This window comes from Dromiciops gliroides, chromosome 4 (assembly GCF_019393635.1).
Source record: "Dromiciops gliroides isolate mDroGli1 chromosome 4, mDroGli1.pri, whole genome shotgun sequence".
Classification (NCBI taxonomy): Eukaryota; Metazoa; Chordata; class Mammalia; order Microbiotheria; family Microbiotheriidae; genus Dromiciops; species Dromiciops gliroides.
Genome location: NC_057864.1, coordinates 467819265 through 467846139, shown reverse-complemented (window position 1 = coordinate 467846139; position 26875 = coordinate 467819265). Strand labels below are relative to the sequence as shown.

The 26875-nt window shown below is 45.7% G+C and overlaps 1 protein-coding gene across 2 annotated transcripts; it reads right to left on the bottom strand.

Annotated features, from left to right (window-relative positions):
• Window positions 1-352: 352 nt before the first annotated feature.
• ALDH3A1 (aldehyde dehydrogenase 3 family member A1) lies at window positions 353-26589 on the bottom strand. Of its 2 annotated transcripts, XM_044004871.1 has the most exons (11): window positions 26386-26589; window positions 21312-21478; window positions 20085-20316; window positions 17851-17936; window positions 15417-15625; window positions 14116-14233; window positions 11007-11148; window positions 7287-7453; window positions 4484-4583; window positions 3918-4048; window positions 353-809 (listed from the first exon to the last, which is right to left on the bottom strand). In XM_044004871.1, the coding sequence occupies exons 2-11, from the start codon at window positions 21471-21473 to the stop codon at window positions 795-797; spliced, it is 1362 nt and encodes a 453-aa protein (XP_043860806.1). In that variant the 5' UTR covers window positions 21474-21478; window positions 26386-26589; the 3' UTR covers window positions 353-794. The 2 variants fall into 2 exon arrangements, 1 of the variants encoding a protein (XP_043860806.1); XR_006356419.1 differs by lacking the exon at window positions 4484-4583.
• Window positions 26590-26875: the final 286 nt, after the last annotated feature.

Genomic DNA, 26875 nt, shown 5'->3' with positions numbered 1-26875 from the left:
TTATTACCCACAATTATGTCATCTCCCTTGGCATCCAGAGAGACAACAGCAAGGCTGCTTTGAATGGCAAAGACATCCTAGGGTCATGGGTGGAGATATGAAAGGAACCTCGGGTCACCCAGCTCAAGGTCTTCATTTTACAGATGAGAAAACTGAGGCCCATGGGGGTTGTGATTTGCCCAAGATCACAAAGAATCAGATTTGAACCCAGGTCCTCTGAGTCAGTGTTCCTTGCTGGGTACCATCCTGCCTCCCCATTGTCTCTATATTCTAAGATGATGGGAAGGTCCCAGTTCTGATAGAGAAGGAGAAGTTGTGTCTTTACTAACAAAGGAGAAAACTCATTCATTTGTTCATTCGACAGGTATTTATTGAATAAATGTTCCATGGTCAGTACTGTGCTAGGCACCAAGGGTGGGGGGAATACAAAAAAGTAAGATGATTTCTGTCCTCGGGAAGCATTCAGTCTAATTAGGAAGATAGACATAGGAGCCCAGAACTGCTAAGTAACAACCCAAAGGAATCTGTGCTAAGGTCAAGGGTGATGCAAAGACAGTAGATGCTCTGGGAGTCCAGAGGAGCAAGGTGTCCCAGCTGTGGGCTGGGGTGGGCTGGGAAGGTTTCTCAGAGGAGGTGACACTCAAAGTGCTAATTGAGGGAGGAGTAGGATTCCTTGAGGCAGATGAAAGAGAGGGGGTAGATTGGGAGCTCAGCAGGGGTGAAGATTCAGAGCTAGGTGGGCTTCCTTCCACACATCGGTTTGCCCCAATGGGTAAAGGAGTTCAGCTGCCTCCTCATTTCAATGAGGCCTGTAAAGAAGGGAGAAGGGGAGAAGTGGTTAGAGAGGACATCAGAGTCCCTTCATAGCTGCCCACTTCTGTCAGGGAGTCACCGGCTCACAGGATTGGAGATGGAAGAGACTTGGAGGCCGTCCAGTCTAAAGCCCTCTCCTCTCTGAGCTCTGCCCCATTTTCTGACCCCCTCTTCCTCCCAGATTTGGACAGTATTTTCCTTGGTCTGTGGTAATGTCATAGTGAAGGCAGCTCTTCTGTGAGTTCATAGTGTAATCTCATTCAACTCTTAGCCTCCCTGATTCTCAGTTTCTTACTCTTTAAAATGAAAGGATTAGGGGCAGCTAGGTGGTGCAGTGGATAAAGCACCAGCCCTGGATTCAGTAGGACCTGAGTTCAAATCTGGCCTCAGACATTTGACACTTACTAGCTGTATGACCTTGAGCAAGTCACTTAACCCTCATTGCCCCAACAACAAATAAAATGAAAGGATTAAACTAGATAATCTCTCCAAGGTCCCCTCCAACTCATTCATGATTTCAATCCTTCTCTCTGGCTTTCAACAAGAGAAAAATCACCTTTGGGGATCAGACTTTTGTCCCTCATCTTTTTGATCAATATTAGCTAAGGATTTATTGATTTTGTTAAAGTTGTTGGTTTGGGGGCAGCTAGGTGACGCAGTAGATAGAGCACCAGCCCTGGAGTCAGGAGGACCTGAGTTCAAATCCAGCCTCAGACACTTGACACTTACTAGCTGTGTGACCCTGGACAAGTCACTTAACCCCAATTGCCTCACCAAAATAAATAAATAAATAAATAAAGTTGTTGGGTTTTGAAAATAGCCTTTATTTCCTGCTTTATCTGTTTCTCCTCTAATTTTCAAGATTCCCTCTTTTATTTTGTTGTTGTTCAATTGTCAATTGTGTCTGACTGTGACCCCATCTATGGTTTTCTTGGCAAATATACAAAAGTGGTTTGCCATTTCCCTCTCTAACTCACTGGATAGATGAGGAAACTGAGGCAAACAGGATTAAGTGATTTGCCCAGGGTCACATATAGCTAGTACATATCTGAGGCCAGACTTGAACTTAGGTCTTCCTGACTGCAGGCCCGGTGCTCTATCCATTGCACCACCTTGTTTTTACTTATTTTGGGTTTATTTGTTCATCTAATTTTTTTAATTCCATAAAAAATTCCATAAAGCTCCTTAATACTGTCTTTGCCTACTTTGTTCATGTACCTTTTTGTTTATTTTTTTAAATTGGGGGGGGGGCCAGGGAAGTGAGGGTTAAGTGATTTGCCCAGGGTCACACAGCTAGTGTCAAGTGTCTGAGGTCGGATTTGAACTCAGGTCCTCCTGAATCCAGGGCTGGTGCTTTATACACTGCACCACCTAGCTGCCCCCATGTACCTTTTTAGAGAGAGAATTTTTCCCCAAAGGACTATTTTAACTACATCCCAGAAATTTTGGCATATAGTCTCATCATTATCATTTTCTTTTTCTAAATAAAAAAAAATCTACTGGTATATTTTATTTACATATAATTTATATTTTCCAAGGTATCCCTCCTCCCCTTCTCAGAGAACCATCCCTCATAATACACAATTTTTTAAAAAGTTCAATAAAACTAATCAATATACTAAAAAACCTAATTCTATTTTTTCATGAAAAACCTAATTCTATTTTTTCAAACCTTGCTCTTTTTCACATCATTCTTTTTTTTTTTTTTTTTTTTTGCAGGGCAATGAGGGTTAAGTGACTTGCCCAGTGTCACACAGCTAGTGTCAAGTGTCTGAGGCCAGATCTCAACTCAGGTTCTCCCGAATCCAGGGCCAGTCCTTTATCCACTGGGCCACCTAGCTGCCCCCACATCATTATTAACTATTGTCCACATTTATTCTTGACCCACCCATTATTCAGAATGTTATTATTGCCTTTTTTCTTTTGTTCTCTGTATTTTCTTGTACTATGGTCTGTCAAAGAGACATTTAGAATTTCTAGGGTTTTGTTTCTTTTTTTCTTTTTTTTTCGAGGTAATGAGGGTTAAGTGACTTGCCCAGGGTCACACAGCTAGTAAGTGTCAAGTGTCTGAGGCCAGATTTCAACTCAGGTTCTCCCGAATCCAGGGCAGGTGCTTTATCCACTGGGCCACCCAGCTGCCCCCACATCATTATTAACTATTGTCCACATTTATTCTTGACCCACCCATTATTCAGAATGTTATTATTGCCTTTTTTCTTTTGTTCTCTGTATTTTCTTGTACTATGGTCTGTCAAAGAGACATTTAGAATTTCTAGGGTTTTGTTTCTTTTTTTCTTTTTTTTTTTTTTGAGGTAATGAGGGTTAAGTGACTTGCCCAGGGTCACACAGCTAGTAAGTGTCAAGTGTCTGAAGCCAGATTTGAACTCAGGTTCTCCTGAATCCAAGGCTGGTGCTTTATCCTCTGTGCCACCTAGCTGCTGCCCCTGGTTTTGTTTCTTTTAACATTTATTTATCATTCCTCTGTGCCCTGGCACATGGTCTATGCCCATGTGGTCCTGAGAAAGAGAACCAAAACCTTTGAAAAAAACAGCATTTATTTACTTGGTCAACTCTATAGTCTTTTTTTTGTTTTGCTCTATTTTGGTCTTTTTCTTTCTATTTTTTAACATTTCCTCTTTTGAGTTTACTACCCAGCCCCAGGATGGTATTCAGACTCCATGTCTGTCCTGACTGTTTGGTGAATGTCCTGAGGATAAGAAATCCCTTTCCTCTCACCAATAGTCAGAAGATCTGAGTTCTAATCATGTCTAGGCCCCTACCTCAAGGTGTGACTTTGGACACATGATTTCACTTTCTCTGGTCCTCAGTTTCCTCCTTTGAAAATGAAGCAGGAGGGGCAGCTAGGTGGTGCAGTGGATAGAGCACTGGCCCTGGATTCAGGAGGACCTGAGTTCAAATCTGACCTCAGATACTTGACACTTACTAGCTATGTGACCCTGGGCAAGTCACTTAACCCTCATTGCCCTGCCCCGCCCCCCCAAAATGAAGCAAATGGGCTAGAGAACCTCTGAAAAACCTCCCACTTCTAGATCCATGGTCCTAGAACTAGAACTTCCTCCCAACATTCAAAGGGTCTCTCTCACCTTAACTGGAAAAGGTGGAAATCGGACTTTGTCAGAGTCATCCTTCTTCAGAGACTTGATCATGCAGGACCGGCGGTGAGAGAAGAGCTCAAAGCTCTTCTTACCATGATAGGAGCCCATGCCACTGTCACCTGCAAGGAAGCCATGAAGTCCATGCGGGTTTGTGAGGGTGAGGAACCTGGGACCAGGACAGGCAGCTCACAGTAGTGGGGATGCTTGCGCTTCCCCTCTGCCTACTCTCCGCTCATCACATGCATCTCCTTCCCTTCCTCCTCTATCTCAGCCTAGGCGCCACACCTTTTCACTGCCCACCCCACTGGGGAGTGTCCAAGTGGGATAATGGGAACAACAAAAATAACCATTTCTATCGCCCCCTTTGAGGTCTGTAATGGTTTTTACACATGTGACCTCATTTTGATTTCGTCTTCAGTATAATCCAGGGAGGTAGGCGCCATCACCCTCAATGGACATGTGGCTTCTTGTCCAGCTTTGTCCCATGGACTGTACCGCTGGGGTCAGAAAAAGGGGCAAGGAAGGAGCAGGAGTCAAAGAGGACTGGGCCTCACCTACGCCACCAAAGGGTAGCGTGTGGACGCCAACGTGGCTCATCACGTCATTGGCGGTCACCCCTCCACTGGAAGTCTCTGCAATCATCTTCTTAATGACCTGGAAGATGGCACCGAGATCGATTAATAAAATGGACCAGAGAGCCTTGAAGGGTCCTGTCAGCTCTCACTCCATGACCCAATTTCCCCGGTACAGGGGCCATAGCTGGGGGATTGGAAGAGTAAGAAGCAGCGTGGTCTTTGGAGTCTTTGGGCGTGGATTTAAAACCTGGCTCTGTTCCTCGCTAGCTTGGTGACCTTGGATGAGCCCCCTTCCCTCCCTTCAAAGACCCCTTGCATCTTGGACCTTCCACATTTTATGAGCTCACAGATGGCACACACTGGCTTGGGATTGCTGGTTACAGACTAACCCAAAGCTTCAGAGGACAAGAGAGAAGCAATTTCCTACCGGAAAGCAGAGAGGGGCTGGCAAGGCCTGTCTGTGTTAGCCCAGAGCCACACTCTCTATTCCAGGTGGCAGAGGGAAGGTAGGTTCAAAGGTAGAATGGCTTAGTAGAAACTGTGCTGAATTTGGAGTCAAAGGACCTGGGTTCAAATCCAGGCTCTGCCACTTAGTACCTTGGGGATATCTCTGAGTCTCAGTTTCCCCAACCATAAAATAAAGGATTGCACTAAAAGGCCTCTGAGTCCCCTTAAAGTTCTAGACCTAGGGTCTTGTGGTTCTAGGTGAGGGAAGCTGGTGACCCACCCAGGGGATTTAGATTCACTGGGAAGAATTAGAGCCCATGTAAAATAATGAAGAATACATTAAATTTGGAGTCAGAAGTGGTACCCAGTCTCCCATTGACCAATGGAAGGGCTCCTGGGTTTGAAGTCAAAGGCATGGGTTAGAATCCCAGCTCTGCTATCTGTATGCCCATAAAATAATAAACATTTATATAGCACCTACTATGTGCCTGGCAATGTACTAAGCACTTTACAAATATTATCTCATTTAATACTCACAACAGCCCTGTGAGGTTGGTGCTATTATTATCCCCAGCTGGAGACAGAGATTAAATGACTTGCCCAGGGTCACACAGCTAGTGTCTGAGGTTACATCTGAACTCAGGTCTTCCTGACTCCAGCTCTACCCACTGTACCACCGGCTACTTCTTCTTCTTTTTTTTTTTTTGCGGGGCAATGAGGGTTAAGTGACTTGCCCAGGGTCACACAGCTAGTAAGTGTCAACTGTTTGAGGCTGGATTTGAACTCCTGAATCCTAGGCCAGTGCTTTATCTACTGTTCCACCCAACTGCCCTACCAGCTACCTCAAAATAGGCAAGTCGCTTCATCTCTCTGGGCTTCAGTTTCCTCCTTTGTAGAAATGAGGGGGATTAGATGCTACTAGATAATTTCTGAGGTCTCTTCCAACTCTGGAACTAGTATTCTATGACTTACTCTGGGGGTAAATCTGGTCAAGTTTTCTCATCAGTAACTTCCTTTCTCCCTCTCTGCCTCACCATCTGCTTATTAGAGCAATGGAGAGAAAAGTTCTTTGTGCACTTAGAAGTGTTATAGAATCAGGTACTGCCCTTAGAGGCAGATTAGGACTTGGATGGGGATCAGGGGCTGGATGTGCAAACAGAGGAGAACAATAGGCACTTGGACTTCCATCCTTTGTGGCAATATTTAGGGCAGGCCCCTCCCTGGCTCTGACATTCACATGAATGGAGTTCAGAATGGGGACCCATCTCCCAGGCTTTTTTGGGTGGGGCCACCCTGCAGAACATCTGAAAGGACACCTGGGAAAAGCTTGGCGCTTTTGTCTCACACTCAGAGGCTTGGGGTGGGGACAGAAGGCTCACACTTGGGGGTCGGGGGGAGGGCACCGAGAAAACCAGTGAGTGGAGATGGCATCATAATACACACTCTTCGGGGCAGCTAGGTGGCACAGTGGATAGAGCACCAGCCCTGGAGTCAGGAGTACCTGAGTTCAAATCCAGATTCAGATACTTAACACCAGCTGTGTGACCCTGGGCAAGTCACTTAACCCCAATTGCCTCACTAAAAATAAACAAATAAACAAACAAACAAATAAATAAGTGAATGAATAAATAAATAAATAATGCACACTCTTCCAAAAGTCTTAATGCTATTAAAATTTCAAATCACATTGTCTTTTGGGATATCCAGTATGGCCTGGTCCCAACCTTCAACTCCCCCATTATCCTGAAAGGTTATTTCAGGAAGAATAGCTATGACTAGGGAAGAATGGGCTCAGGAGCCCAAGGAGTGCAATACTTGTAAAATACTTTAAACTTTCTAAGGCATTTTCATATTTATTATCTCGTTGTTGTTGTTCAATCGTGTCCAACTCTTCATGACCCAATTTGGGGTTTTCTTGGCAGAGATACTGGACTGGTTCTGCCATTTCCTTCTCCAGCTCACCTGACAGATGAGGAAATTGAGGCAAACAGGGTTAAGTGACTTGCCCAGGGTCACACAGCTAGTAAATTTCTGAGGCCATATTTAAGCTCAGGAAGATGAGTCTTCCTGACTCTGGGTCTGGTGCTCTCTCTAGCGCACCATCCAGATGCCCCAGGCTTGTAGGAGTCCAGTACTCCCTTCACTATACAGTTCTGCCTTTGATACCCCCCAAGGCTGGAATGGCACTGGACGCTTTAGATACCGCTATAGGTAGAACATTAGAACATTTGACTTCAGTTTGAGGAAAGGGAACCTTGGCAGCCAGTGTGTGTGTATTGTTGGGAGAGATGAGCAGCCTAGAGAGGTCGGGGGAGGGTCCCTAGCATTTGATTACCTGGTCGTTGTTAGAAAACACATAGAGAGCCAAGGGCTTTGGCCGCTCATTGATGAACTGGATGGCTTCATCCAGGCTCTTCACGCAGACGATGGGGAGAACAGGCCCAAAGATTTCTTCCTGCATCACCTTGGACCTCGGGTCAACATCAGTGAGAATGGTTGGAGCTAGAAAGACCAAGAAATAAAGCAGGTCCCTCAGTAAGAAATCTTGGGGTTGCCTCATTCTCCATACACTCAAAGCCATCTATCTTTCCAAAGCACCCTTTCAACCAATGACCAATGATGGTACATCATAGAGTGTGGCATAGTGGAAAGAGAACTGGCCTTGGAATCAGGAAGACGCCCCTCTCTGCCTCATGTTGGCTTTGTGACCCTGGGCAAGTCATTTGACTTCTCAATCGCTTAATCAGTCAATCAACTAGCATTTATTAGGCAGCTATGTGCCAGAGCTATGTACTATGTACTGAGCTTGGGACTAGGAATACAAAGAAAAGAGGGGGGGGGGAAACCCCATGCCCTCCAAAAGCTCCCCGTCCAGTGGGGGAGACATGGGCAAACAACTCTGTTTCACTAGATTGTGAGCTCCTTGAGGACAGGGACTCTCTTTGGCTCCCTTTTCCATGCATAGCACACACAGTGCCTGGCCCATAGTAGGTGCTTAATAAATGTTTATTGTACCATATTATATTTTAACATTGTAGATGGGATAAATTGCGGGGAATCTCAGAGAGAAGGCATTGAGAGGAAGGAAGATTAGGAAAGTGATCCTGCAGAAGGTAGGATTTGGACTGAGACTTGAAGGAGTCCAGGAGAGGGCTATGAGGAGGAGGAGCCTTCCTGGCATCGGAGGTGGCCAGGGAAAGTGCCCAGAGTTGGGAGGAGGAATCACCAGTAAGGATGGAGGGAGGTCAGCGTCCCTGCATCCCAAAGTCCATGGCAAGAGTGAGGAACAGGAAGACCAGCAAGGTGGGCTGCTAGGCCCATGTCACAGAGAGGGCTGAGAACAAGCCCAGATGCAGAGCTAAACAGCTTCCCAGCATTCCCGGGAATCTGTTTGTGGGTGGATTCAGAGACGCCACAGACAACTTGGGCAGGCAGGGCAAGCCCCCAGGGACGTTCTAGAGACCTCAAGTGCATGGGGACAACATCAAAAACAAACAAAAAAGAAGGGAGTGTTTGAAATAACAAAGATAGAGCCACAGATTTTCTGTGGCTTGAGTATCAGGGCTGAGTCAGGGCGGCCCCACCCTTCTGCCCACACAAACAGAAGCAAACTCTGGGGAAAAACAACTCCCCTCCCCTCTCCAGTCCCAGACATCAAGGGCAAAGCCCAGGTAGCCAACAGCGCTGATGAAGGGGCACACGGGCCATTATAGGGGTGCATCTGGGGTAGTAAAAAGGGGATGGGCTATCAGGGTGCAAAAGCAGAAGGATGGAGGATTTGAGTCAGAGGAAGCAGGCTGGCCTGGCTCTGAGACTTGCCACCTCTATGACATGAGGTAATATGCTGCCTCTCTCTGGGCCTCAGTTTCCTCTTCCGTAAAGTGAGAGCATTGGGGAAGCAGAGCAATAAATTGGAAACATCAAGCCCTGTATTGACAATCACCGATCCCATGTGGGTCTTTCCTCTTGAAGAAATCTAGGAGGCAGCTAGATGGCGCAGTGGATAGAGCACCAGCCCTAGATTCGGGAGGACCTGAGTTCAAATCTGATCTCAGACACTTAACAATTACTAGCTGTGTGACCCTGGGCAAGTCACTTAACCCCAATTGCCTCACACACACGAGCGGGGGCTCGGTGGATTATACCATCATCATTCTCCCAGTCATGCCCTCAGAGTCATCAGCCTCAAGATGCCCAGCCTCGTTTCTGTGCCTTCTCTCTCCTTTCTGCCATGGTGGAGGACTGGGGGCAGGAGGGCACTACATCAGGAAGATGCTGGAGGGGCCTTGTGTTTATAGAACCTGGCCTGCCTGCCTTTTCCTCCAGTCTACTTCTAAACCCCAGCCCAGCCCAACCAATGTCCCAGATGGGAGACATGAAGGAAAGAAATCACTTGGGTCATCTAGGTGGGGCTGTGGATAGAGCACTGGCCCTGAGTTCAAATCAGGCCTCAGACGCTTACTAGCTGTGTGACCCTGGGCAAGTCGCTTAGCCCCCATTGCCTCCAAAAAACCCAAACCAAAACAAAAAAGAACGCCCTCATAAGAGAGAACTAACAAGGAGACCCATCTCCCCATGCAATGGAAGCTTCTGAAAGGCAGAATTTGGTTTTGTTTTGTGCTTGCCACATGGGCCTAGAAATAGGGAACAGACTTGTGAGTTTGTTGGTGTTGGGAATTCCTCCCGGGGCAGGAAACGCCCACTCTCCACCAGCACAAACCTCTACTTCCTCAGTAATTAGTCCTAGAAAGGCACTGGCAGCAATTGTTAAGTGAGAGGCCCCAGACCACCTAGCCAGTCTTCATATCTTCCTGACTCTAAGGACATCCATGGTGCCAGGGTGCTCAAAGTAGGTTAATACCTGATTGACTGACTGATGAACGGGAATATGGGAACACTGACCAGGCTGGTCAAGCAGTGAGAGAGGGGGAGGAGGAGGAGGAGGAGGAGGAAGAGGAGAAAGAGGAGGAGGAAGAGAAGAAGAAGAAGAAGAGGAAGAAGAAGAAGAAGAGGAAGAAGAGGAGGAGGATGAGGAAGAGGAGGAGGAAGAGGAGAAGAAGAAGAAGAGGAAGAGGAGGAAGAAGAGGAAGAAGAGGAGGAGGATGAGGAAGAGGAGGAGGAAGAGAAGAAGAAGAAGAAGAAGAAGAAGAAGAAGAAGAGGAAGAAGAGGAGGAGGATGAGGAAGAGGAGGAGGAAGAGAAGAAGAAGAAGAAGAAGAAGAGGAAGAAGAGGAGGAGGATGAGGAAGAGGAGGAAGAAGAAGAGAAGAAGAGGAGGAGGAGGAAGAGGAAGAGGAGGAGGAGAAGAAGAAGAGGAGGAGGACGAGGAAGAGGAGGAGGAAGAGAAGAAGAAGAAGAAGAAGAAGAAGAAGAAGAGGAAGAAGAGGAGGAGGATGAGGAAGAGGAGGAGGAAGAGGAGAAGAAGAAGAAGAGGAAGAGGAGGAAGAAGAGGAAGAAGAGGAGGAGGATGAGGAAGAGGAAGAGGAGGAACAGGAGGAGGGGAGCAAGAGAGGGAGGGAGAAAGAGAGAAAGAGAAAGAGAGAGGGAAGGAGGGAGGGAGACACCGAGAGAGAGCCTTTCTGGTGCCTTTCATCACCCCAGACTGTCTTCACAGTACTCAGATGTGTTCTCAGACAATTAAGTAACCACACCCAGTTTCTAGGTCATCTAAAGTGGCAAAGAAATCTAACCCATTCACACTGAACATTGGTGCCAAGGCTGTCCTCTGTATCAACTTGTCCTGGCACCTCCAGAAAATCTGCCTTGGCCTTAAGAAAATGGAGATTCCAAGACAAAAAGAATATAATACAACAACCAAAACAAAACCCTGATGCTTCTGAGGGCTCAACCAAACGTGTGATCCTTCAGTTTCCTCCCTCCCATCTTGCCCAAAGCAACAGTTACAGAACAGAGGGCAGAAATGCCCCCAGCTCAGCCCCACTCAACTCCATCAATCAATCGACGTTGATGAAGCACCGTGCCTAAATGCTACTGGTTGAAAACCCCAAAGTGGCCTTCTTCACAGCAAAGGGAAAGGGACAGACAGTGTCGACTCACCTATGTAGCAGGAGGTCTCATCTCCATTCCCTCCATATGCCACCTTCTGTCCCTCAATTAAGCCCATCACCCTTTTGAAGTGACGGTTGTTGACAATTCTTCCATAGTCACGAGAACTTTTGGCATCATCCCCATAGAATTCCTTTGGGAAAGAGAGACACACAAGAAGTTAAAATGGTTTATGATACAATGTCCATAAGCTATATATAATGCACACAAAATGATATAATGCACATAAAATAAAATAAGATACAATGCACATAAATACATTGGATACAAAGACAACTCCCTAAAATTCTACGTTGTAGAGAGTGCCCTGACCTGCACTGATCAAGAGTGTTCGCTCGCCTTCCATTCCCTTCTCTCAGGCCCCATCCCTGCTCCAAGAATGGGAGTTCCTTGAAAGTAGGAGCTGACCATCTGGCCTTTTCTGTTTGTGTCTCCGGTGTTTAGCAAAGTGCTTGGCAAATTGTACATACTTAGTACATGCTTTTCACTTCATTCATTCATTCATTCATTCATTCATTCATTCATAGAATAGTTATGTGGCTATGGACCAAATTTCAGCAAACGTCTGCAGCTGCTAAGAACAACTGATTTAGAGCTGAAAGGAACCTTATTCATCAGCCAGTCCAACCCCCTTACTTTACAAATAAGGAAACTGAGGCCTAGAGTTATGATCAAGATCACACAGGTAGTAAGGCTCTGAAGCAGAAAAGGAACCCATATCTTTTGATTGCAAAACTAGTGGTCTTTCTCCTGGGTTCCCTGCCTCTCAAGAGCAGAATCCATTGGGGCAGCAAGGTGGTACAGTGGATAAAGCACCTGCCCTGGATTCAGGAGGACCTGAGTTCAAGTCCAGCCTTAGACACTTACTAGCTGTGTGACCCTGGGCAAGTCATTTAACCCTCGTTTCCCTGCCAAAAAAGAAAAGAACAGAATCCATTCTTTCCATTACTTCTTGTTTGTATTTCAACAGCCAAGGCTGATTTCTTGTTTTTCTGAACTGCAGGTAATCTATCTGCCTGCCTGTCTATTAATCTCTCTATCTACCTAGCTATCTATCCTTCTATCCATATACCTACCCACCTATCTGCCATTTATGCTTCTATCCATTCACCTCTCATCTATCTATCTACCTATCCGTCCTTCTTTCTATCCACCTATTTATGCTTCAGTCCATCTACCTAGCACCTATCTATCCTTCTGTCTCTTTCTATCTACGTATCTATTCAGTCATCTTTCTTTCTATTCATCTTTTCCATCCACCTCTCATCTGTCTATCTGCCTATCTGTCAATCCATCTACTTACCTTCCTATCTACCCATCAAGTCACTTATCCTCTCTCAGTCTCAGTTTCCCCATCTGTAAAATGGAGATGATGGTGGTGGTGGTGGTGATGATGATAATGTCTGCCTCCCTGGATTGTCATGAGGCTCAAATGAGATGATCCATAGAAAATGCTTCACAAACTTTAAAGTACTATATAAATGTGAGCTGCCATTATTATCTTTGGAGACAGCTCTCCTGTCCCTCTTCGGAGCACACATGCCCGTGTCCTTCATCTAGGTCCGCATCAACTCCTTTTCTTTCTCTGTCTCTGGACTGACTTCAGCTTGTCAACGTTCTTTCTGGGGTAACCGTGCCCTAGAGGGGACTCAACACTAACGCCAACATTCCTTTGTGGTCTGATCAGGGGGTCAAAGTACAGTGAAGCAAACACCTCCCTCATTCTAGACTTTGTTCTTTTAATGTTATCTAAAATCCCATTATCACTAATGATGCCATATCCACCACTGATTCATACTGAGTTTGCAGCCAGCTAAAAAGCCAAGGTCTTTTTCAAATGTAAAAGCTGCATCCTATATTCTTGCAGTTCCTCCTATCTGTCCCTATTAAATGTCATCTTTTATAGAAACAAGTCAATGTTGGTGGGGCTGCAGAAAGACAAGACATGAGGTACTTGCTGCTGGTGGGGTTGTGAGTTGATCTAACCAAAAAGAAACTAAGGAAATAACTAAAATTCCCGTGCCTCTGACCCAGAGATCCCCCTCCTAAGCATCAAACATAAGGAGGGCAAACACCAAAAGAAAGGTTCCAGAGGTGCCGGAATATTCACAGTAGCACTTTTTGTGGCAGCAAAGAATCTGGAAACAAGGGTGGGTGCCCATTGATTAGGAAATTGATTCTGCATTAAGCCTTTCTTAGATTCACCCAGGGGATGGGGTCTTCTCATTCCCTAAGGTTACTGCTTTTGTCTTTGTATCCCCAGTACCTGGCACTATGTCTGGTACACAGTAGGTGCTTAATAAATGCTTGCCAATCTGTTGATTAGAAGAAATTACAACTGTGAAGAATTCAGAGAAGCATGAAAAAACTTATATGAACTGATGCAAGCAGGAGTAAGGAGGACCAGGGAATAACACATACAATGATTAGGACAATACAAAAGGCAAGAACGGGGGCGGGGGGGGGGTGCACAGCTAGGTGGCACAGTGGATAGAGTGCCAGGCCTGGAGTCAGGAAGACCTGAGTTCAAATCTATTCTCAGACACCTACTAGTTGTATGACCTTGGACAAGTCACTTCACCTCTGTCTCAGTTTCCTTCACTATAACATAGAGGTCATAATAGCACCTGCCTCCCAGGGTTATTGTGAGCATAAAGTGAGAGAATATTTATAAAGTTCCTGGCATACAATAGGTGCTTAATAAATGCTTCCTTTATGTGATGCATGACTTCACCTGTATAATGGGCACCATATTGTTTGCTTTCTCAATAGGTGGGGGAAGGCTGAAGGGAGAGATGGAATTTGGAACTCAACATTTTAAAAAAGAACGTTCCAAAAGAGTTTCCATTTACTTTGTATGTTATAGGTACTTCTTTCTTCCCATGCTCTACTCTATTAAAATGTGAGCTCCTTAAGGGCAAGAGAGTGCCTGGCACCAAGAAAGTGGCTGGTGGGAGCTATAGAGTACTCTAGAGCACTGCTACCGGTACATCCATCCCTTCTGCAAGCACACACCCATAGCCACTCCCTCTCTCTAGCACCACCACACAGTGGGTCTGTGAGGCAGGCATAAGTGATTTTAAGCCCCCCTCCCACTCACCTTCAGGGTTTTTTTAATCTTCTCCACCACTTGGCCTTGCAGGGAGGGATCACAGAGGATGTAGTCTGGAGCTATGCAAATTTGGCCACTGTTCATGTACTTCCCCCAGGTGATACGTCTGGAGAGAAAAAAAAAATCCAAGAAAATCAAGAACATTCCCACCATGAATAATGACTGGGGATGCCATGTGGTTTTCATTTGCTGGAAACGCCGAAGGAAGTCGAAACACTGACTCCCAGAGGACACGATCCAGCCCTGGTTATTGAAAAATAATCTTCCATATCCTGGTTGGCTTTCCATTCCTGGGGGTGGGGAAACTTCGATCCATAGTCAGCTGTGGAATGCACAGCAACATACCCTTCCCCCTCCATCCTCCCTCCAGTCCATGAGGATGCCAGCTGGGACAAAAGCCCCAGGAGCGTCTTCCTGATGGCATGGGATTGGACCCAAAGGTAAAAGAATCATGGGAGAGGCATAAAGTGGTCATTTGCATGGGACATTTAGTCTGTAAGACAACTGGCTAGAAAGACGAGCATTCAGGAAGCCAGCTGGTTCGCACTCATGGTACTAGTCACACCGTTTTCCCCCCAACAGAAATGCTAGAACTTAGCAATTGGTTTAATGTTATGTTAACACACCCAGAATCTGTGGGGTCTGCCCACTGCTCTCTCATGTACATGGGTTAATTTATCCATCTAATGTACCAGTTAGGTGCACCCAAACCAAAGACAAAACATCACATATGGTGCCATGTCTGGATGCCAGTCTCCCAGGACTTAGGACAAAAAAAGGGACCATGGAAGTTATCTAGCCCAACTGTATCATTGCACAGAGGAGGAAACAAGATTCGGAGAGGATGAAGTGACTTGCCCAAGGACACACAAATAAGCAGCAATGGCAAGCCTTTTTGACTCCAAACCCAAGAGATTTTCTGCTACACCACAGTTGCCTCAATCTATGACTCTACTCATCACACCTGTCATTTTCCAAACCTAAATAGCCCCCCCTGCCCACCCCTCCCTATATGTGCTGTCTCCTCCTATTAGAACATAAGTTCATTGAGAGCAACAATTGTCTTTACTTTTGTTATTGTATCCCCAGCACATAGTATATATGGCTTTTTCATTCATTCATTCATCCATCCATCCATCCATCCATCCATCCATCCATCCATCCATCCATCCATCCATCCATCCATTCATCCAGTCATTCATTGATACTATGACTCAAGGAACTCTTTGGGTCCCTTCCCAACTCCCATAGTTTCTAGAAGTCTGTGACTCTCTGATATGGAGTCTCACCTGCAGGCAATGTCAAGGTCACAGTCCTTATCGATGTAACAGGGACTCTTCCCCCCCAGTTCCAGGGTCACTGGGGTCAGGTGCTTGGCTGCAGCCGTCATGACAATCTTGCCCACTGCTGTGCTCCCGGTGTAGAGGATATAGTCGAATTTCTCCTTCAGCAATTCTGTGGTCTCAGGAACACCACCATTAATAACTGGAAACAGGTCCTGCCATGAAAACACATTGAGGAGATCAGTCAGGAAACACTGCACATCTTGAGAGTCACATGGTGAATGGGGAAAAGCAACAGAGTGGGCATCAGTGGCCTCTAAGGTCCCTGCCAACTCCAAATCTGTGCTCCCACAATCCATTGGCTGCAGTAATATCACTTCCTCATTTCCCACCTCTCCATCAAGGCCCCCAGGACACTCATCATCCTGCAAGATTGCATCAGCCTAGGGGGCAGCTAGATGGCACAGTGGATAAAGCACCAGCCCTGGAGTCAGGAGGACCTGAGTTCAAATCCGGCCTCAGACACTTAACACTTACTAGCTGTGTGACCCTGGGCAAGTCACTTAACCCTAATTGCCTCACTAAAAAAAAAAAAAAAAAGATTGCATCAGCCTTGATACTCACGCCTCATCAGTACCCTCTGCCCTTGTGATCAGAGGACAGAGGGATGAACTTCTTCCCAAACAGACATTTAAGGAGGGTGCCCACCCCAATCATCTTTTCATTTCCCACCCAGCTATCCTTTGGATTTCTCCATCATGCCCCAGTGCTGAATACCTTCTTCTTCCACCTGCCCTAGCCCCAGTATGTCTGCCCTGCCCTTTTAGCTTCCTCTCATGAGACTGTAAGTTCCTTGAGGACAGAGACTGTCTTTCTTTTTCATATTGTTATCTCCAGTGCTTAGCACAGTATCTGGCACATAATAGGCATGAAATAAATGTTTATTGACTGACTGACTCCTAGATGCCCTTCCACAGGTAGATAATCACACAGGTGCCCTCCACCATCTGGTGCCACCCGACTTTCTAGTTTTATCCCCTGCTAATTGTCTTCATAACCACAGTCAAATGGCATTGTCTTTCTTATCTCTGTATCTTTGCTCATGTTCTTCCCTTTCCCTGGAATTCATCCTCCCCCAGGGAGTCTTCCTTGATTCACTTGCTCAGACCTCATGCAGCACTTCCCTTTGTGCTCTTCCTTCCTCTGTGTAGCCTTTCCTGATTCCTCTCAGCTCTTAGTGTGCTCTCCTTGAAATGACCTTGTTTCTACTTTGTGCATGATTTGTATGTAATTATCTCCACTCCTAGACGGTAAGCACCTTTCATTTTTTCATTTTTATCTTTGTGTTACCCCAAAAATAAGGGGGAAGGCACTTATTAAGTGCCTACTATGTGCAGCCATTGTGCTAAGTGTCTTACAAATATCTTATTTGAACTTCACAACAACCCTGGGTGCCAGTTGAGAAAACTGAGGCAGAAAAGGTTCAAGGACTTGCCTCAGGGTCACGTAGCTAGTAAGCATCTGAGATCCAGATTTGAACCCAATCTTCCTGACTCCAGACCCAGATCTCTACCCACTGCCCCACCAACTGCTTCTGTACTTAGCATAGTGCCTGCTATATAATACAAGATGAATAAATGCCTGTTTATCGGTTAATAGTGTAGATTATATTTATCCAGATTCATGTTTTATCCTCCCATTGTCTTCTCTAAAATTCATTTCTCTTGTAGCACCCAGAACACTTTGTTGAAATACCTAGAACACTTTGTTGAAACACCTAGAACACTTTGTTGAAACTAGCAGAATCAAACTGAATGATTATCAGCCATTTTACAGAAGTATTAGGGGGAGGGGGGTACTACTGGCCCTGAGATCTAGAGCCCCCTTTGTTATTTCTATTAGTTGGGGAATGTGGTGGAATGAAGGAGAGTGGTGAGCCCTGAGTCCCCTTCTTTCCCCCCAGCCCCCTCCTTTGCTAATAGGAAGAGCAAATATAGTATGAGAGAAAGAACACTGAATTGGGAATCAGAGACACCTGGGTTCTAGGCCCGGCTCTGTTACATACTAGATAGCTTTGTGATCTCAGACAAATCACTTTCTCTCCCTGAGCCTCAGTTTCCTTCTCTCTAAAATGACTGGAGTCTAATAGGTTCATAGCTGGAAGAGATCTTAGACATCATTCTGGTGTAACCCTTCATTTTACAGAGGGGTAAACTGAGACCCAGACAAGTTATGTGATTGACCTGAGGTCTCAGAGACAAATTAAACAAAATTAATTAAGTCCCTTGCAGGTGCAGAGTTTAGATAAAATGGAGTTCCTTCCCTCGAGCACTTACAGGTAAGGAGGAGCAGAGGAGAGCTAGGGTCCCCCAGCCCTGCCCATCTGACTTTCAAAAGCCCACTCTTTCCCCTACAGAGACGGTTCGGGGACGCAACTCACTTTGTCCAGGTACTGAGGGAGCAGGGTAGCCAGCATAATGGCTGTTTGTTCACTCATCTCCGAAGGTTTGAGGATCACAGCATTGCCTATAGGACACAGAAACACACACCATCAGCCAGAGTCTCACTCCAGATTCCTATACCCCATGAAGATGAGATCCATAGAATTCCCTCGGCCCTTCTACATCAAGCCGTATCTAGCACAAGGCAAATCCGGCTTTCAGCACCTCTGACAGAGAGAGATACAGGCTTCCTTCCCATAGTGGCCACTGAGAGGGATATAGTGGACTTGAGTCAGTTCAAACTCTAAGGCTGGGGTCTGGAAAGTACCCAACACCCCAGTCCCTATTATTGCTGGACTATTCTGTCCATATTCCATCCCATTGCTAAAACACACTCCCCCACCCCCACCCCTTGTTCTCTGGCCAGACAGGGTATTTGTTTTGGGGGGGGGTTGTTGTTGTTGTTTTTGTTTTTTGGGGTTTTTTTGGTGAGGCAATGGGGGTTAAGTGACTTGCCCAAGGTCACACAGCTAGTAAGTGTCAAGTGTCTGAGGCCGGATTTGAACTCAGGTACTCCTGACTCCAGGGCCGGTGCTCTATCCACTGTGCCACCTAGCTGCCCCCAAACAGGGTGTTGTCCCGAGAGACACGTATTTTGCCTTTACTAGTGCAAACCCACACTGATAGTACCCCTCCCTTATTGCATTCCAAAGCCCCTAGCTCCTGGTACCACCCCTCCCTCTTAGATGGTCTCATAACCACCTGCCCCCTCCTTACACAGGTGAAGTGGTTTTGTAACCACCTGCCCTTTCCCTCTCCCCTTTCCCCAGCTCTCAGACCTAGCTGAGCATGCCTCCATACTCTGATCATGAGCTCAACACGGGTACCTGGTGGGACAGGATAGGATGCTAGATTGTGAGCCCACCTAGTGTACGAGGGGACTGTCCCCTCAAACTTCTATAAAAACCCAACTCATGAGCTCATCAGTGCGCTCCTCAATCCTTGCAGGGGGTAACCCATTCTCATGAGAATGAAATAAATCTGTCTCTGCTTGACTCGGTAGTCTTCTCGAATTATATGGGTAAACTGAGGCAATTGTCCCATACAGCCACCATTCCATTCCCCAGCTTCCTGGTCCTCTCCTGACTCGAGCTTCTCAACTCAGAGATCAGGGAGCACACACCAAACCAGATACACACACATAAGCACGTGTACATGTACACACATGTGCCTGTGCACCCACAGGCTTGCACCCCACCTGTCTAATGCTGTGCTATGGCCTGCTTGCACTCAGATCTTGTCCTCCAGTCCTGACCACATCTCCTATCCTGACTCCAGTCTCCCAATTCAGACTGTGAACCCCAATCTTTCCCTTCTATCTCATTTTTGAAAGATGAAGGGATAGTTAATAATAATTCTAGCTAGCATTTATACAATGACTATTATGCATCAGGCACTGTGCTAAGCCCTGTACAATTATTATCTCATCTGATCATCACAACATCCCTGAGAATATTATTATTATATAATTATATGTTATCATAATTCTATTATTATTATTATATCTATTTTATAGATGAAGAAGCTGAAGCAAACGGGAGTTGTGACTTGTTTAGGGTCATATAGCTAATAAATGTCCAATGACTTGAGGCCCAAAGCTCTAACCACTGAACCACCTAGATAGTTGAAAAGGAAGGCAAGGGGCCACAATCTAGCCTGAGTGATCATTAAAAGCTAACATTAAGGGGCGGCTAGGTGGCACAGTGGATAGAGCACTGGCCCTGGAGTCAGGAGGACCTGAGTTCAAATCTGGCCTCAGACACTTGACACTTACTAGCTGTGTGACCTTGGGCAAGTCACTTAACCTCCATTGCCCCCCCCAAAAAAAGCTAACATTAAGGGACACAATGGATAAAGCACCAGCCCTCCAAATAAGGGGCTGAGTGGGCTAGATGACCTTGGAGGTCCCTTCTAACTTTAAATCTAGAATTTTATTAAACTGCTGGGCAAGTCACCGGTGATCACTACCATGATCCACCACAAGTCCTCCTTCCTCCCAGCACAAAACACAAGATTTGGAGTCAGAGGACTTAGATTCAAATCACTCAACCTCTCTGAGCCTCAATTTCCCCATCTGTAAAATGGGAAGGTTTGGTCACAGGGCCTCTGAGGTCCCTTCCAGCTGGAAATCTAGAAGCCTCGCTATCACTCAGGAGAAGGAGATGTTCCTCACCTGCAGCAATGGCGCCCACCAACGGCTGGATGGACAGATTGAAAGGATAGTTCCAGGCCCCGATGATCAGAACCACACCCAGTGGTTCTGAGTGGATGTAGGGCTCTCCATCCTGTGTATTATCATTCTTCTCCATAGGCTCATCCAGGATCCACTGGGAAAGGTTGGCAATCGCATGCTCGACCTCTTCCAGGGAATAAATGACCTCTTCGTAGAGTGCAGACCACTTGCTCTGTAAAGACAAAGGATGAGATCATAGTCTCCAGACCTCAAACCCCACCTACTCCAACTAATGATAGAATGGAGACCGAGTGAGGTGAAGGGATTGGCCCATGGTCATACAGGGAGCAATTGCCAACAAACAGTGGGATTCAAATCCAAGTCCTCGGGCTGGAGAGTCAGTCTTTTTTTGTATTTTACCAGAAGGTACCAGGATACTTTCCCCCAAATCAAAGGCAGGGAGCCAAGCCAAGAACCCCTGGGCAGATGACCATGGAGGTCATTGGCTATTACTGCCTAGTAAGAAAGGAGGAGTGTGGCCGTTTGAATACTTCACTTTCAATGTCTTCTGTCAGACATGGGGACCTCTGAGGTCTCTTCCAACCCTACTCTTAGCTTGGTTTGTTGAATGGAGGCTGGAGAACCACCCATGGGCCTATGAGCCCATCATTTTTCAGTGTCCTGCTTGCTCTGGCTATTGTGAGTCTCTGCCTGGATTCCAATGCCCTTCTCTCTACGATGTGTAGTCATCTCTCTCTCTCTCTCTCTCTCTCTCTCTCTCTCTCTCTCTCTCTCTCTCTCTCTCTTCCCCACCCCCCCCGCCTCCATATTGCTCAGGCCAACCTCATTGCTCTAATCCATACTGGACTCATTCTGGCCTCCACATCTTTGTTCTAGTTCCTACCTATGTGGAATTCTCTTCCCATACCGTCTTTTTGCCCCATTCTTTTGAGTCCTCCCCACCCCCAGTCACCCCATATTACATTCTTCCCTCCATTCTGAATTTGCCTGAAGTCTATGCCCCTACTGCTGGGCACTTTACTCCATGGCTTGGTGTTTACAGGGTCACAAGAATTTGAGCTGGAAGAGACCATTTCGTGAGTGTAAACCTCCTTCCCCCAGTTCAGCTCTAAGCTCTTTGAGGGCAGATATTGTTCATCCACATTCCTCTGGCATGTTCCCAGGATGGGCCTGGGCCAAGGGTGGGCTCGTGGACAGAGTCAGTACCTTGTGGAGATCGGCGTACAGGGCAGCAGCGATTTCCTCATCTCTCTCCTTCATCATCCGTCGGAGGTTTTCCAGCTGCTGGATCCGGAACTTCAAGGGCCGGCTTTTGCCAGAGTTGAAGGCAGCCCTGGCCCGCTTCACTGTCTCGCTGATCTTGCTCATGGTGACTGAGAAAACAGAACCGTGAGAGTTTGAGGTGGCTTTTTAGAAACTGACAATGAAAATGATCGTCTTTTCATTCAGTTCAATCCGAAAAACACTTCTCAGGGAACTGTTATACACCAGGTCCTGCATGAACTAGCAGGGATAGAAAGCCCCAAACCAAAAAAAAAAAACCAAACCAGTGTCTGACCTCAAGAGGTTTACATTCCACTGAGGCTACAATATATACACAGATGAGTAAAATCAAAGTAATTTGGGGGCAGGGGGAGGGAGCACTAACAACTGAGAGGGATCCGCAAAGGTCTGTTGTGAGAGGCAGCCACTGAGCTGTGATCTGATGGGAGCTAGCCAAGACATGGAGGTGAGAAAGGATAGGATACAAGGATAGGGCACAACCTGTACAAATGCATGGAGGTGGGAGATGGAATAGCATGTGTAGTGAATAGCTTGTGGGAGAGTTGGATTGGAACATAGAGTATGAAATGGAGATTCATGTGAAATTAGCCTGGAAAATGGGTTTTGTGAAGGCATCACAGTAACCTGGGAGGAACATTAAAGATGCCCAATGAACTTGGACTTATGGAACCTGAGTTCAAAGATAGACTCTGCTTCTTATTCCCTGTGACTTGCCTAGAGTCACATACCTGGTAAGTGCAAGAGGCAAGACATGAACCCAGGGTTTCCTGACCCCAAGTCCAGTGTTCTGACACCTAAATTATCTCAGAACAAGAAGACAAGTCTTCTTGAACCCACATCTTGTAACTCCAAATCCAGGGGACATTTCACATTGGAAAGAGTCAAGCCAATCCCCTTGGTTTCTAGAATAAAAGACTGAAGCCCAGAGAAGTGAAGCAATTTGTCCCAGATCACACAGCAAGTTTGACAGAACTAGTCTCTGCTCTCAGTCTGAGGCACTTTCCACAAGGATATCATCTCTTTCAAACCACCAATTGCTAAGGCATAATGGATGATGCTCATTCCTCCCTCATTGTTTACATGCACACATGCATCCATGCCATGTGTTTGAAGAGAGACTTCCCAGGGAGAGGACAGTGTTGAACTAAAAGGAATACATAATGGTAGGGATCCAGACAATGTGACAGGTGAGCAGGGAAGAACTTTGGGGATGGGGGAATCTTCTTGGGACACTTCAATCTGCATCCTGGAGATGGCTGCCTCCTCTGACACTGACCAGCTGTCTGACCTTGGACCAATCACTTCATTTATTTCTCTGAGACTCAGTTTTCTCCCCTCTGAAATGGGAACAAACTCACGCACATATTACCTCCATCACAGGGTTATCATGAGGACACTATTTTTCCTACCAAAAAAGCACCAGAGAAATAGGAATTGATCCAAGGGTTCAAGGGCAGGGGGACAGTGATTCCCTAGGCTCCCAGAATGGTGACCTCCCTAGGCTCTTTTCTTCCTACCCTTTCTGTCTGAGGATCAATACACACAATCCTATCATTCAGGGGGCCAACAGGAAAGCAAAGGGGTTGGGGTAAAATGTTATCCCACTCCCTTTGGGGCTCAACAGAAGATAAGCCTTTACAATAGTGAGAAAATGTGGTGGGCTTAGGGCCAGAGGTCCTGAGGTCTAGTCCTAACCCTGAGTCGAGTATTTTCTGCAGCCAGGCATCACAAAAAGTATAACTCCTACTGGGTTAGCATGACGATCAAAAAATGAAATGTTTTATAATTATCAGGAGTCTGGCTTTTGGGTGGGAGGGTAACATAGGATCATGGACCTAGAGTTGAAAAGGGCCTTAGAGACCACTGAATCCATGCCCCTTATTTTACAGGTAAAGAAACTGAGGCCCAGAGAAGCCCAATGACTTGCCCTAGGTCAGACTGGTAGCAAAGGATTTGAACCTAGCACCAAAGCCAGCATCTTCTCTGCTGCCTCCCTCAAAGTCATCTAGACCAACCCCCTCATTTTTCAGAGAAGGGAAATGAAGCCCAGAGGAGAAAAATGACTTTCCCAAAGTTAGGTGGATAATAAGAGGCAGAACTGGGCTTTGAAAACAGGTCCTCGGATGCCAAACCCAGTTCTGTCCATCTCGGTGCTAAACCCCCAACTTTCAGAAAACAAACAAACCCTTTGGGTCCAAGCTGTGAGACTGTTGCTTTCAAAACAATAGATTATTTGTCACTAAATCCAACTGTGTTTGGTTTTCAAAACCAGTTTGTGCCTGTAGAGATAAAAGCTACCTGAATGGTAAAGATTAGAGTCTAAACAAATGAGAAAATTGGTACACTTATGAATATGGTTTCTATGTACACCTGGAATTAAAAAGTTCTTCCTCAGCTTAAATTAGAAATGCTTGTTGGACATCTTGAACTGGACATATCGTAGACATCTTCAACTGAGCTCATTATTACTCCTCACTTCTAACTTCCCTATTACTGTGGAAGGCACCACCAACCTCCCAGTGACTCAGTGACCCTTACAGTCATCCTGGACTCCTCGCTCTCTCACACCCGACCACATCCAATCAGTTGCCAAATCCTGTCTATTTCATCTTCTCCTTTCCTTTCCTTTCCTTTCCTTTCCTTTCCTTTCCTTTCCTTTCCTTTCCTTTCCTTTCCTTTCCTTTCCTTTCCTTTCCTTTCCTTTCCTTTCCTTTCCTTTCCTTTCCTTTCCTTTCCTTTCCTTTCCTTTCCTTTCCTTTCCTTTCCTTTCCTTTCTTTTCCTTTCCTTTTCTTTTCTTTTTGCAGGGCAATTAGGGTTAAATGACTTGCCCAGGGTCACACAGCTAGTAAGGGTCAAGTGTCTGAATCTGGATTTGAACTCAGGTCCTCCTGAATCCAGGGCCGGTGCTTTATCCACTGCCCCCGATTTTGTCTTTGTAATAACTTTCATGTATGGTCCCTTTTCTCCTCTGATGCTGAGACCACTCTGGTACAGGCATGGACTACTGCAGCTGCCTGCTGGTCAGTCTGTAAAAATGGTCTGGAGAAAGAAATGGCAAACCGCTTCCAGTATCTATGCCAAGAAAACCCCAGACTGGGGCCACGAAGAGTTGGACATGACTGAAATGACTGAACAACCATGTGGGCCAGGTACTAGGCATACAAAGACAAAAAGGTAATGGCCCCTGCCTTCAAGGAGCTTACATTCTATTGGGAGAGATAACTATATACAAAATGTTTGGTCAATATAGTTCAAACAATCTTTATCCTGTATCCAAATTAATTAGGAAACATCAACTGATTATCAACAGAGAGGAATGCACTTTGGAAAACAAGGCTAGAGGGACCTCCAGGGGAAACAGCAAGGGGAACAGTGGTCTGGAAGATAGGCAGAGAAAATACTTCTGTGCATCCAAGAGTCAAGGGATTTTTGCTCTAAAGACACTCTTTCCCGCAGTCTCAAACATTGGTTCCAGCACATGTGCAATAGGTTTTTTTTGTTAATTTGTTTGTTTTTGTTAGGGGGACACTAGCAGCCCTGTCATCTGTCTTTCTCGATCAGCATGATTACATCCAAGTTAGCAGGGCTGCTAGTACATCACCTGAGCAGGTGAGATCAGCAGTGTATCCCAGCATTAGTGTATCCTAGGGATTCCACCTGCCACACCTCCTATTCCTTCTAGACCAAAACTTCCCCTAGTGCGTCTACTTTCCAGCACATACCAGTGCGGGGACATTAGAGAGAAAAGGAAATCCAGATGCTGCCCACAGAACACTGGGGATCCCACAGTTCCCAGAACAAATTGTGTTCCACAAATCACAGGATGCTAGACCTCTAGCTGAAAGAGATCTCCAAGCCACCTGCCTAGTCCAGCTCCCTCATTTTACAGAGGAAGAATCTGAAGTCCAGGAGCTTAAGTAACTTCAGAGAAGAGGATCCTGGGTTCAGAATGATAAGGGACGCCTAACCCTCTCATTTTGCAGATGAGAAAAGACAGAGGGCATGGATGTTTCAAGAGCTGGATAGGGAGTTCAATATTTCAATTCTAGTGACACTTTTCCCTCTTAAAATATAAAACATGAAATTATTGCAAAATCACAGAAGCTCAGAGAGGGAAAGACTTCAGAGTCCAGCAAGTCCAATCTATTCTTGAAACAAGAATCCCCCCTATAACATACTGGACAAACAGTCGTCTCACCTATACTTAGTGACCTCCTGTGAAGGGAAACCCACTACCTCCAAGGGTGGTCCATTCCCCTTTTGGATAGCTCTTGTTGGTGGTGGTAGTGGTGGGGGTGGTCCTTCATTTTCGAAGAGGACCAATGAAATTATGTACCTCTTACAAATACTGATAATAGACAACAATCTTTGAGTATCACACGTAAAAATAGAATGTAAGAGTTAGGGGAGACCTGAGCAATACTCTAGGCTTAACACTTTCAATTTTATTACAAAGTTTCTCCAACGTCCTTTTATCTCAATGAAATTATATAGCCCCAAAGTATTTGTGGGTTTGGTCAATATAGTTCAAACAATCTCTGTCCTGTAGCCAAATGAATTAGGGAAACATCAACTGATTATCAATAGAGAGGAATCCAATTTGGAAAACAAGGCTAGAGGGAACTCCAGGGGAAACAGTAAGGGGGTCAGTGGTCTGGAAGACAGGCAGAGAAAATACTTCTGTGCATTCAAGAGTCAAGGGATTTTTGCTCTAAAGACGCTTTCCAATAGTCTCAAACATCGGTTCCAGCACATGTGCATGAATACAGTCATTCTTGATCAATTCAGTAATTTGAATTATTAATTAGTATATTAGAGAAACTCTTAGAAAAATATTTTCCTAGAAATACACAGAGCAGGAAAAACTAGGAAAATGTAACTAAAGTGAATAAAGGATTTACCAGCTGTGTGACCCTGGGCAAGTCACTTAACCCTCATTGCCTCACACCAAAAAAAAAACAAACAAACAAACCATAAAGTGAATAAAGGAATTACCTTCTGCAGCTTCTCTCAAGGACTCTTTTCAATGGTTAGTAACTGAAGATAGTCACTCTCTCACACACCTCCCTATTTAAAGTCTTTCCTTCCCTCCTTCTACATCACTACTTGGCTCTGAGCCCAGGAAGTTTGCGTGACAGAGAAAAATTGATGTTTAAATGAGAGGGTGAAGGTTAATCCGGAGCCCTACACTTTCTAACAAGTCTTGGCTTTGAGGATTAGCTTTTGGGTTGTCTCATCTGCTTTATTCTGAAATGTAGTCATGTGTCTTTAAAGGGATAGGCAGGGCTAAGATGCTGGGTTTAGAAAAGGGAACTCTTGTTTGCCCATGGTGTGGGACCAACCGCTGATTGATTCAGTCTGGTAGGGAGGATTTCCAGTTTTTCAAGGTACAACTTGCCAGAGCAATGACTTTGCATTTTTTTTTAAATCAGTTATATAAAATCTGGAAGATGCAAATCATGATGACCTGAAATTAAAATCACAT

Coding starts and splice junctions, on each gene's coding strand:
- ALDH3A1 (XM_044004871.1), bottom strand. CDS start 21,473: ATGAGCAAGATCAGCGAGACAGTGAAGCGGGCCAGGGCTGCCTTCAAC. Junction 20,317..21,311: donor TGTACGCCGATCTCCACAAG/GTACTGACTCTG, acceptor TTGTCTTTACAG/AGCAAGTGGTCTGCACTCTA. Junction 15,626..17,850: donor TCCCTCAGTACCTGGACAAA/GTGAGTTGCGTC, acceptor TTTTCATGGCAG/GACCTGTTTCCAGTTATTAA.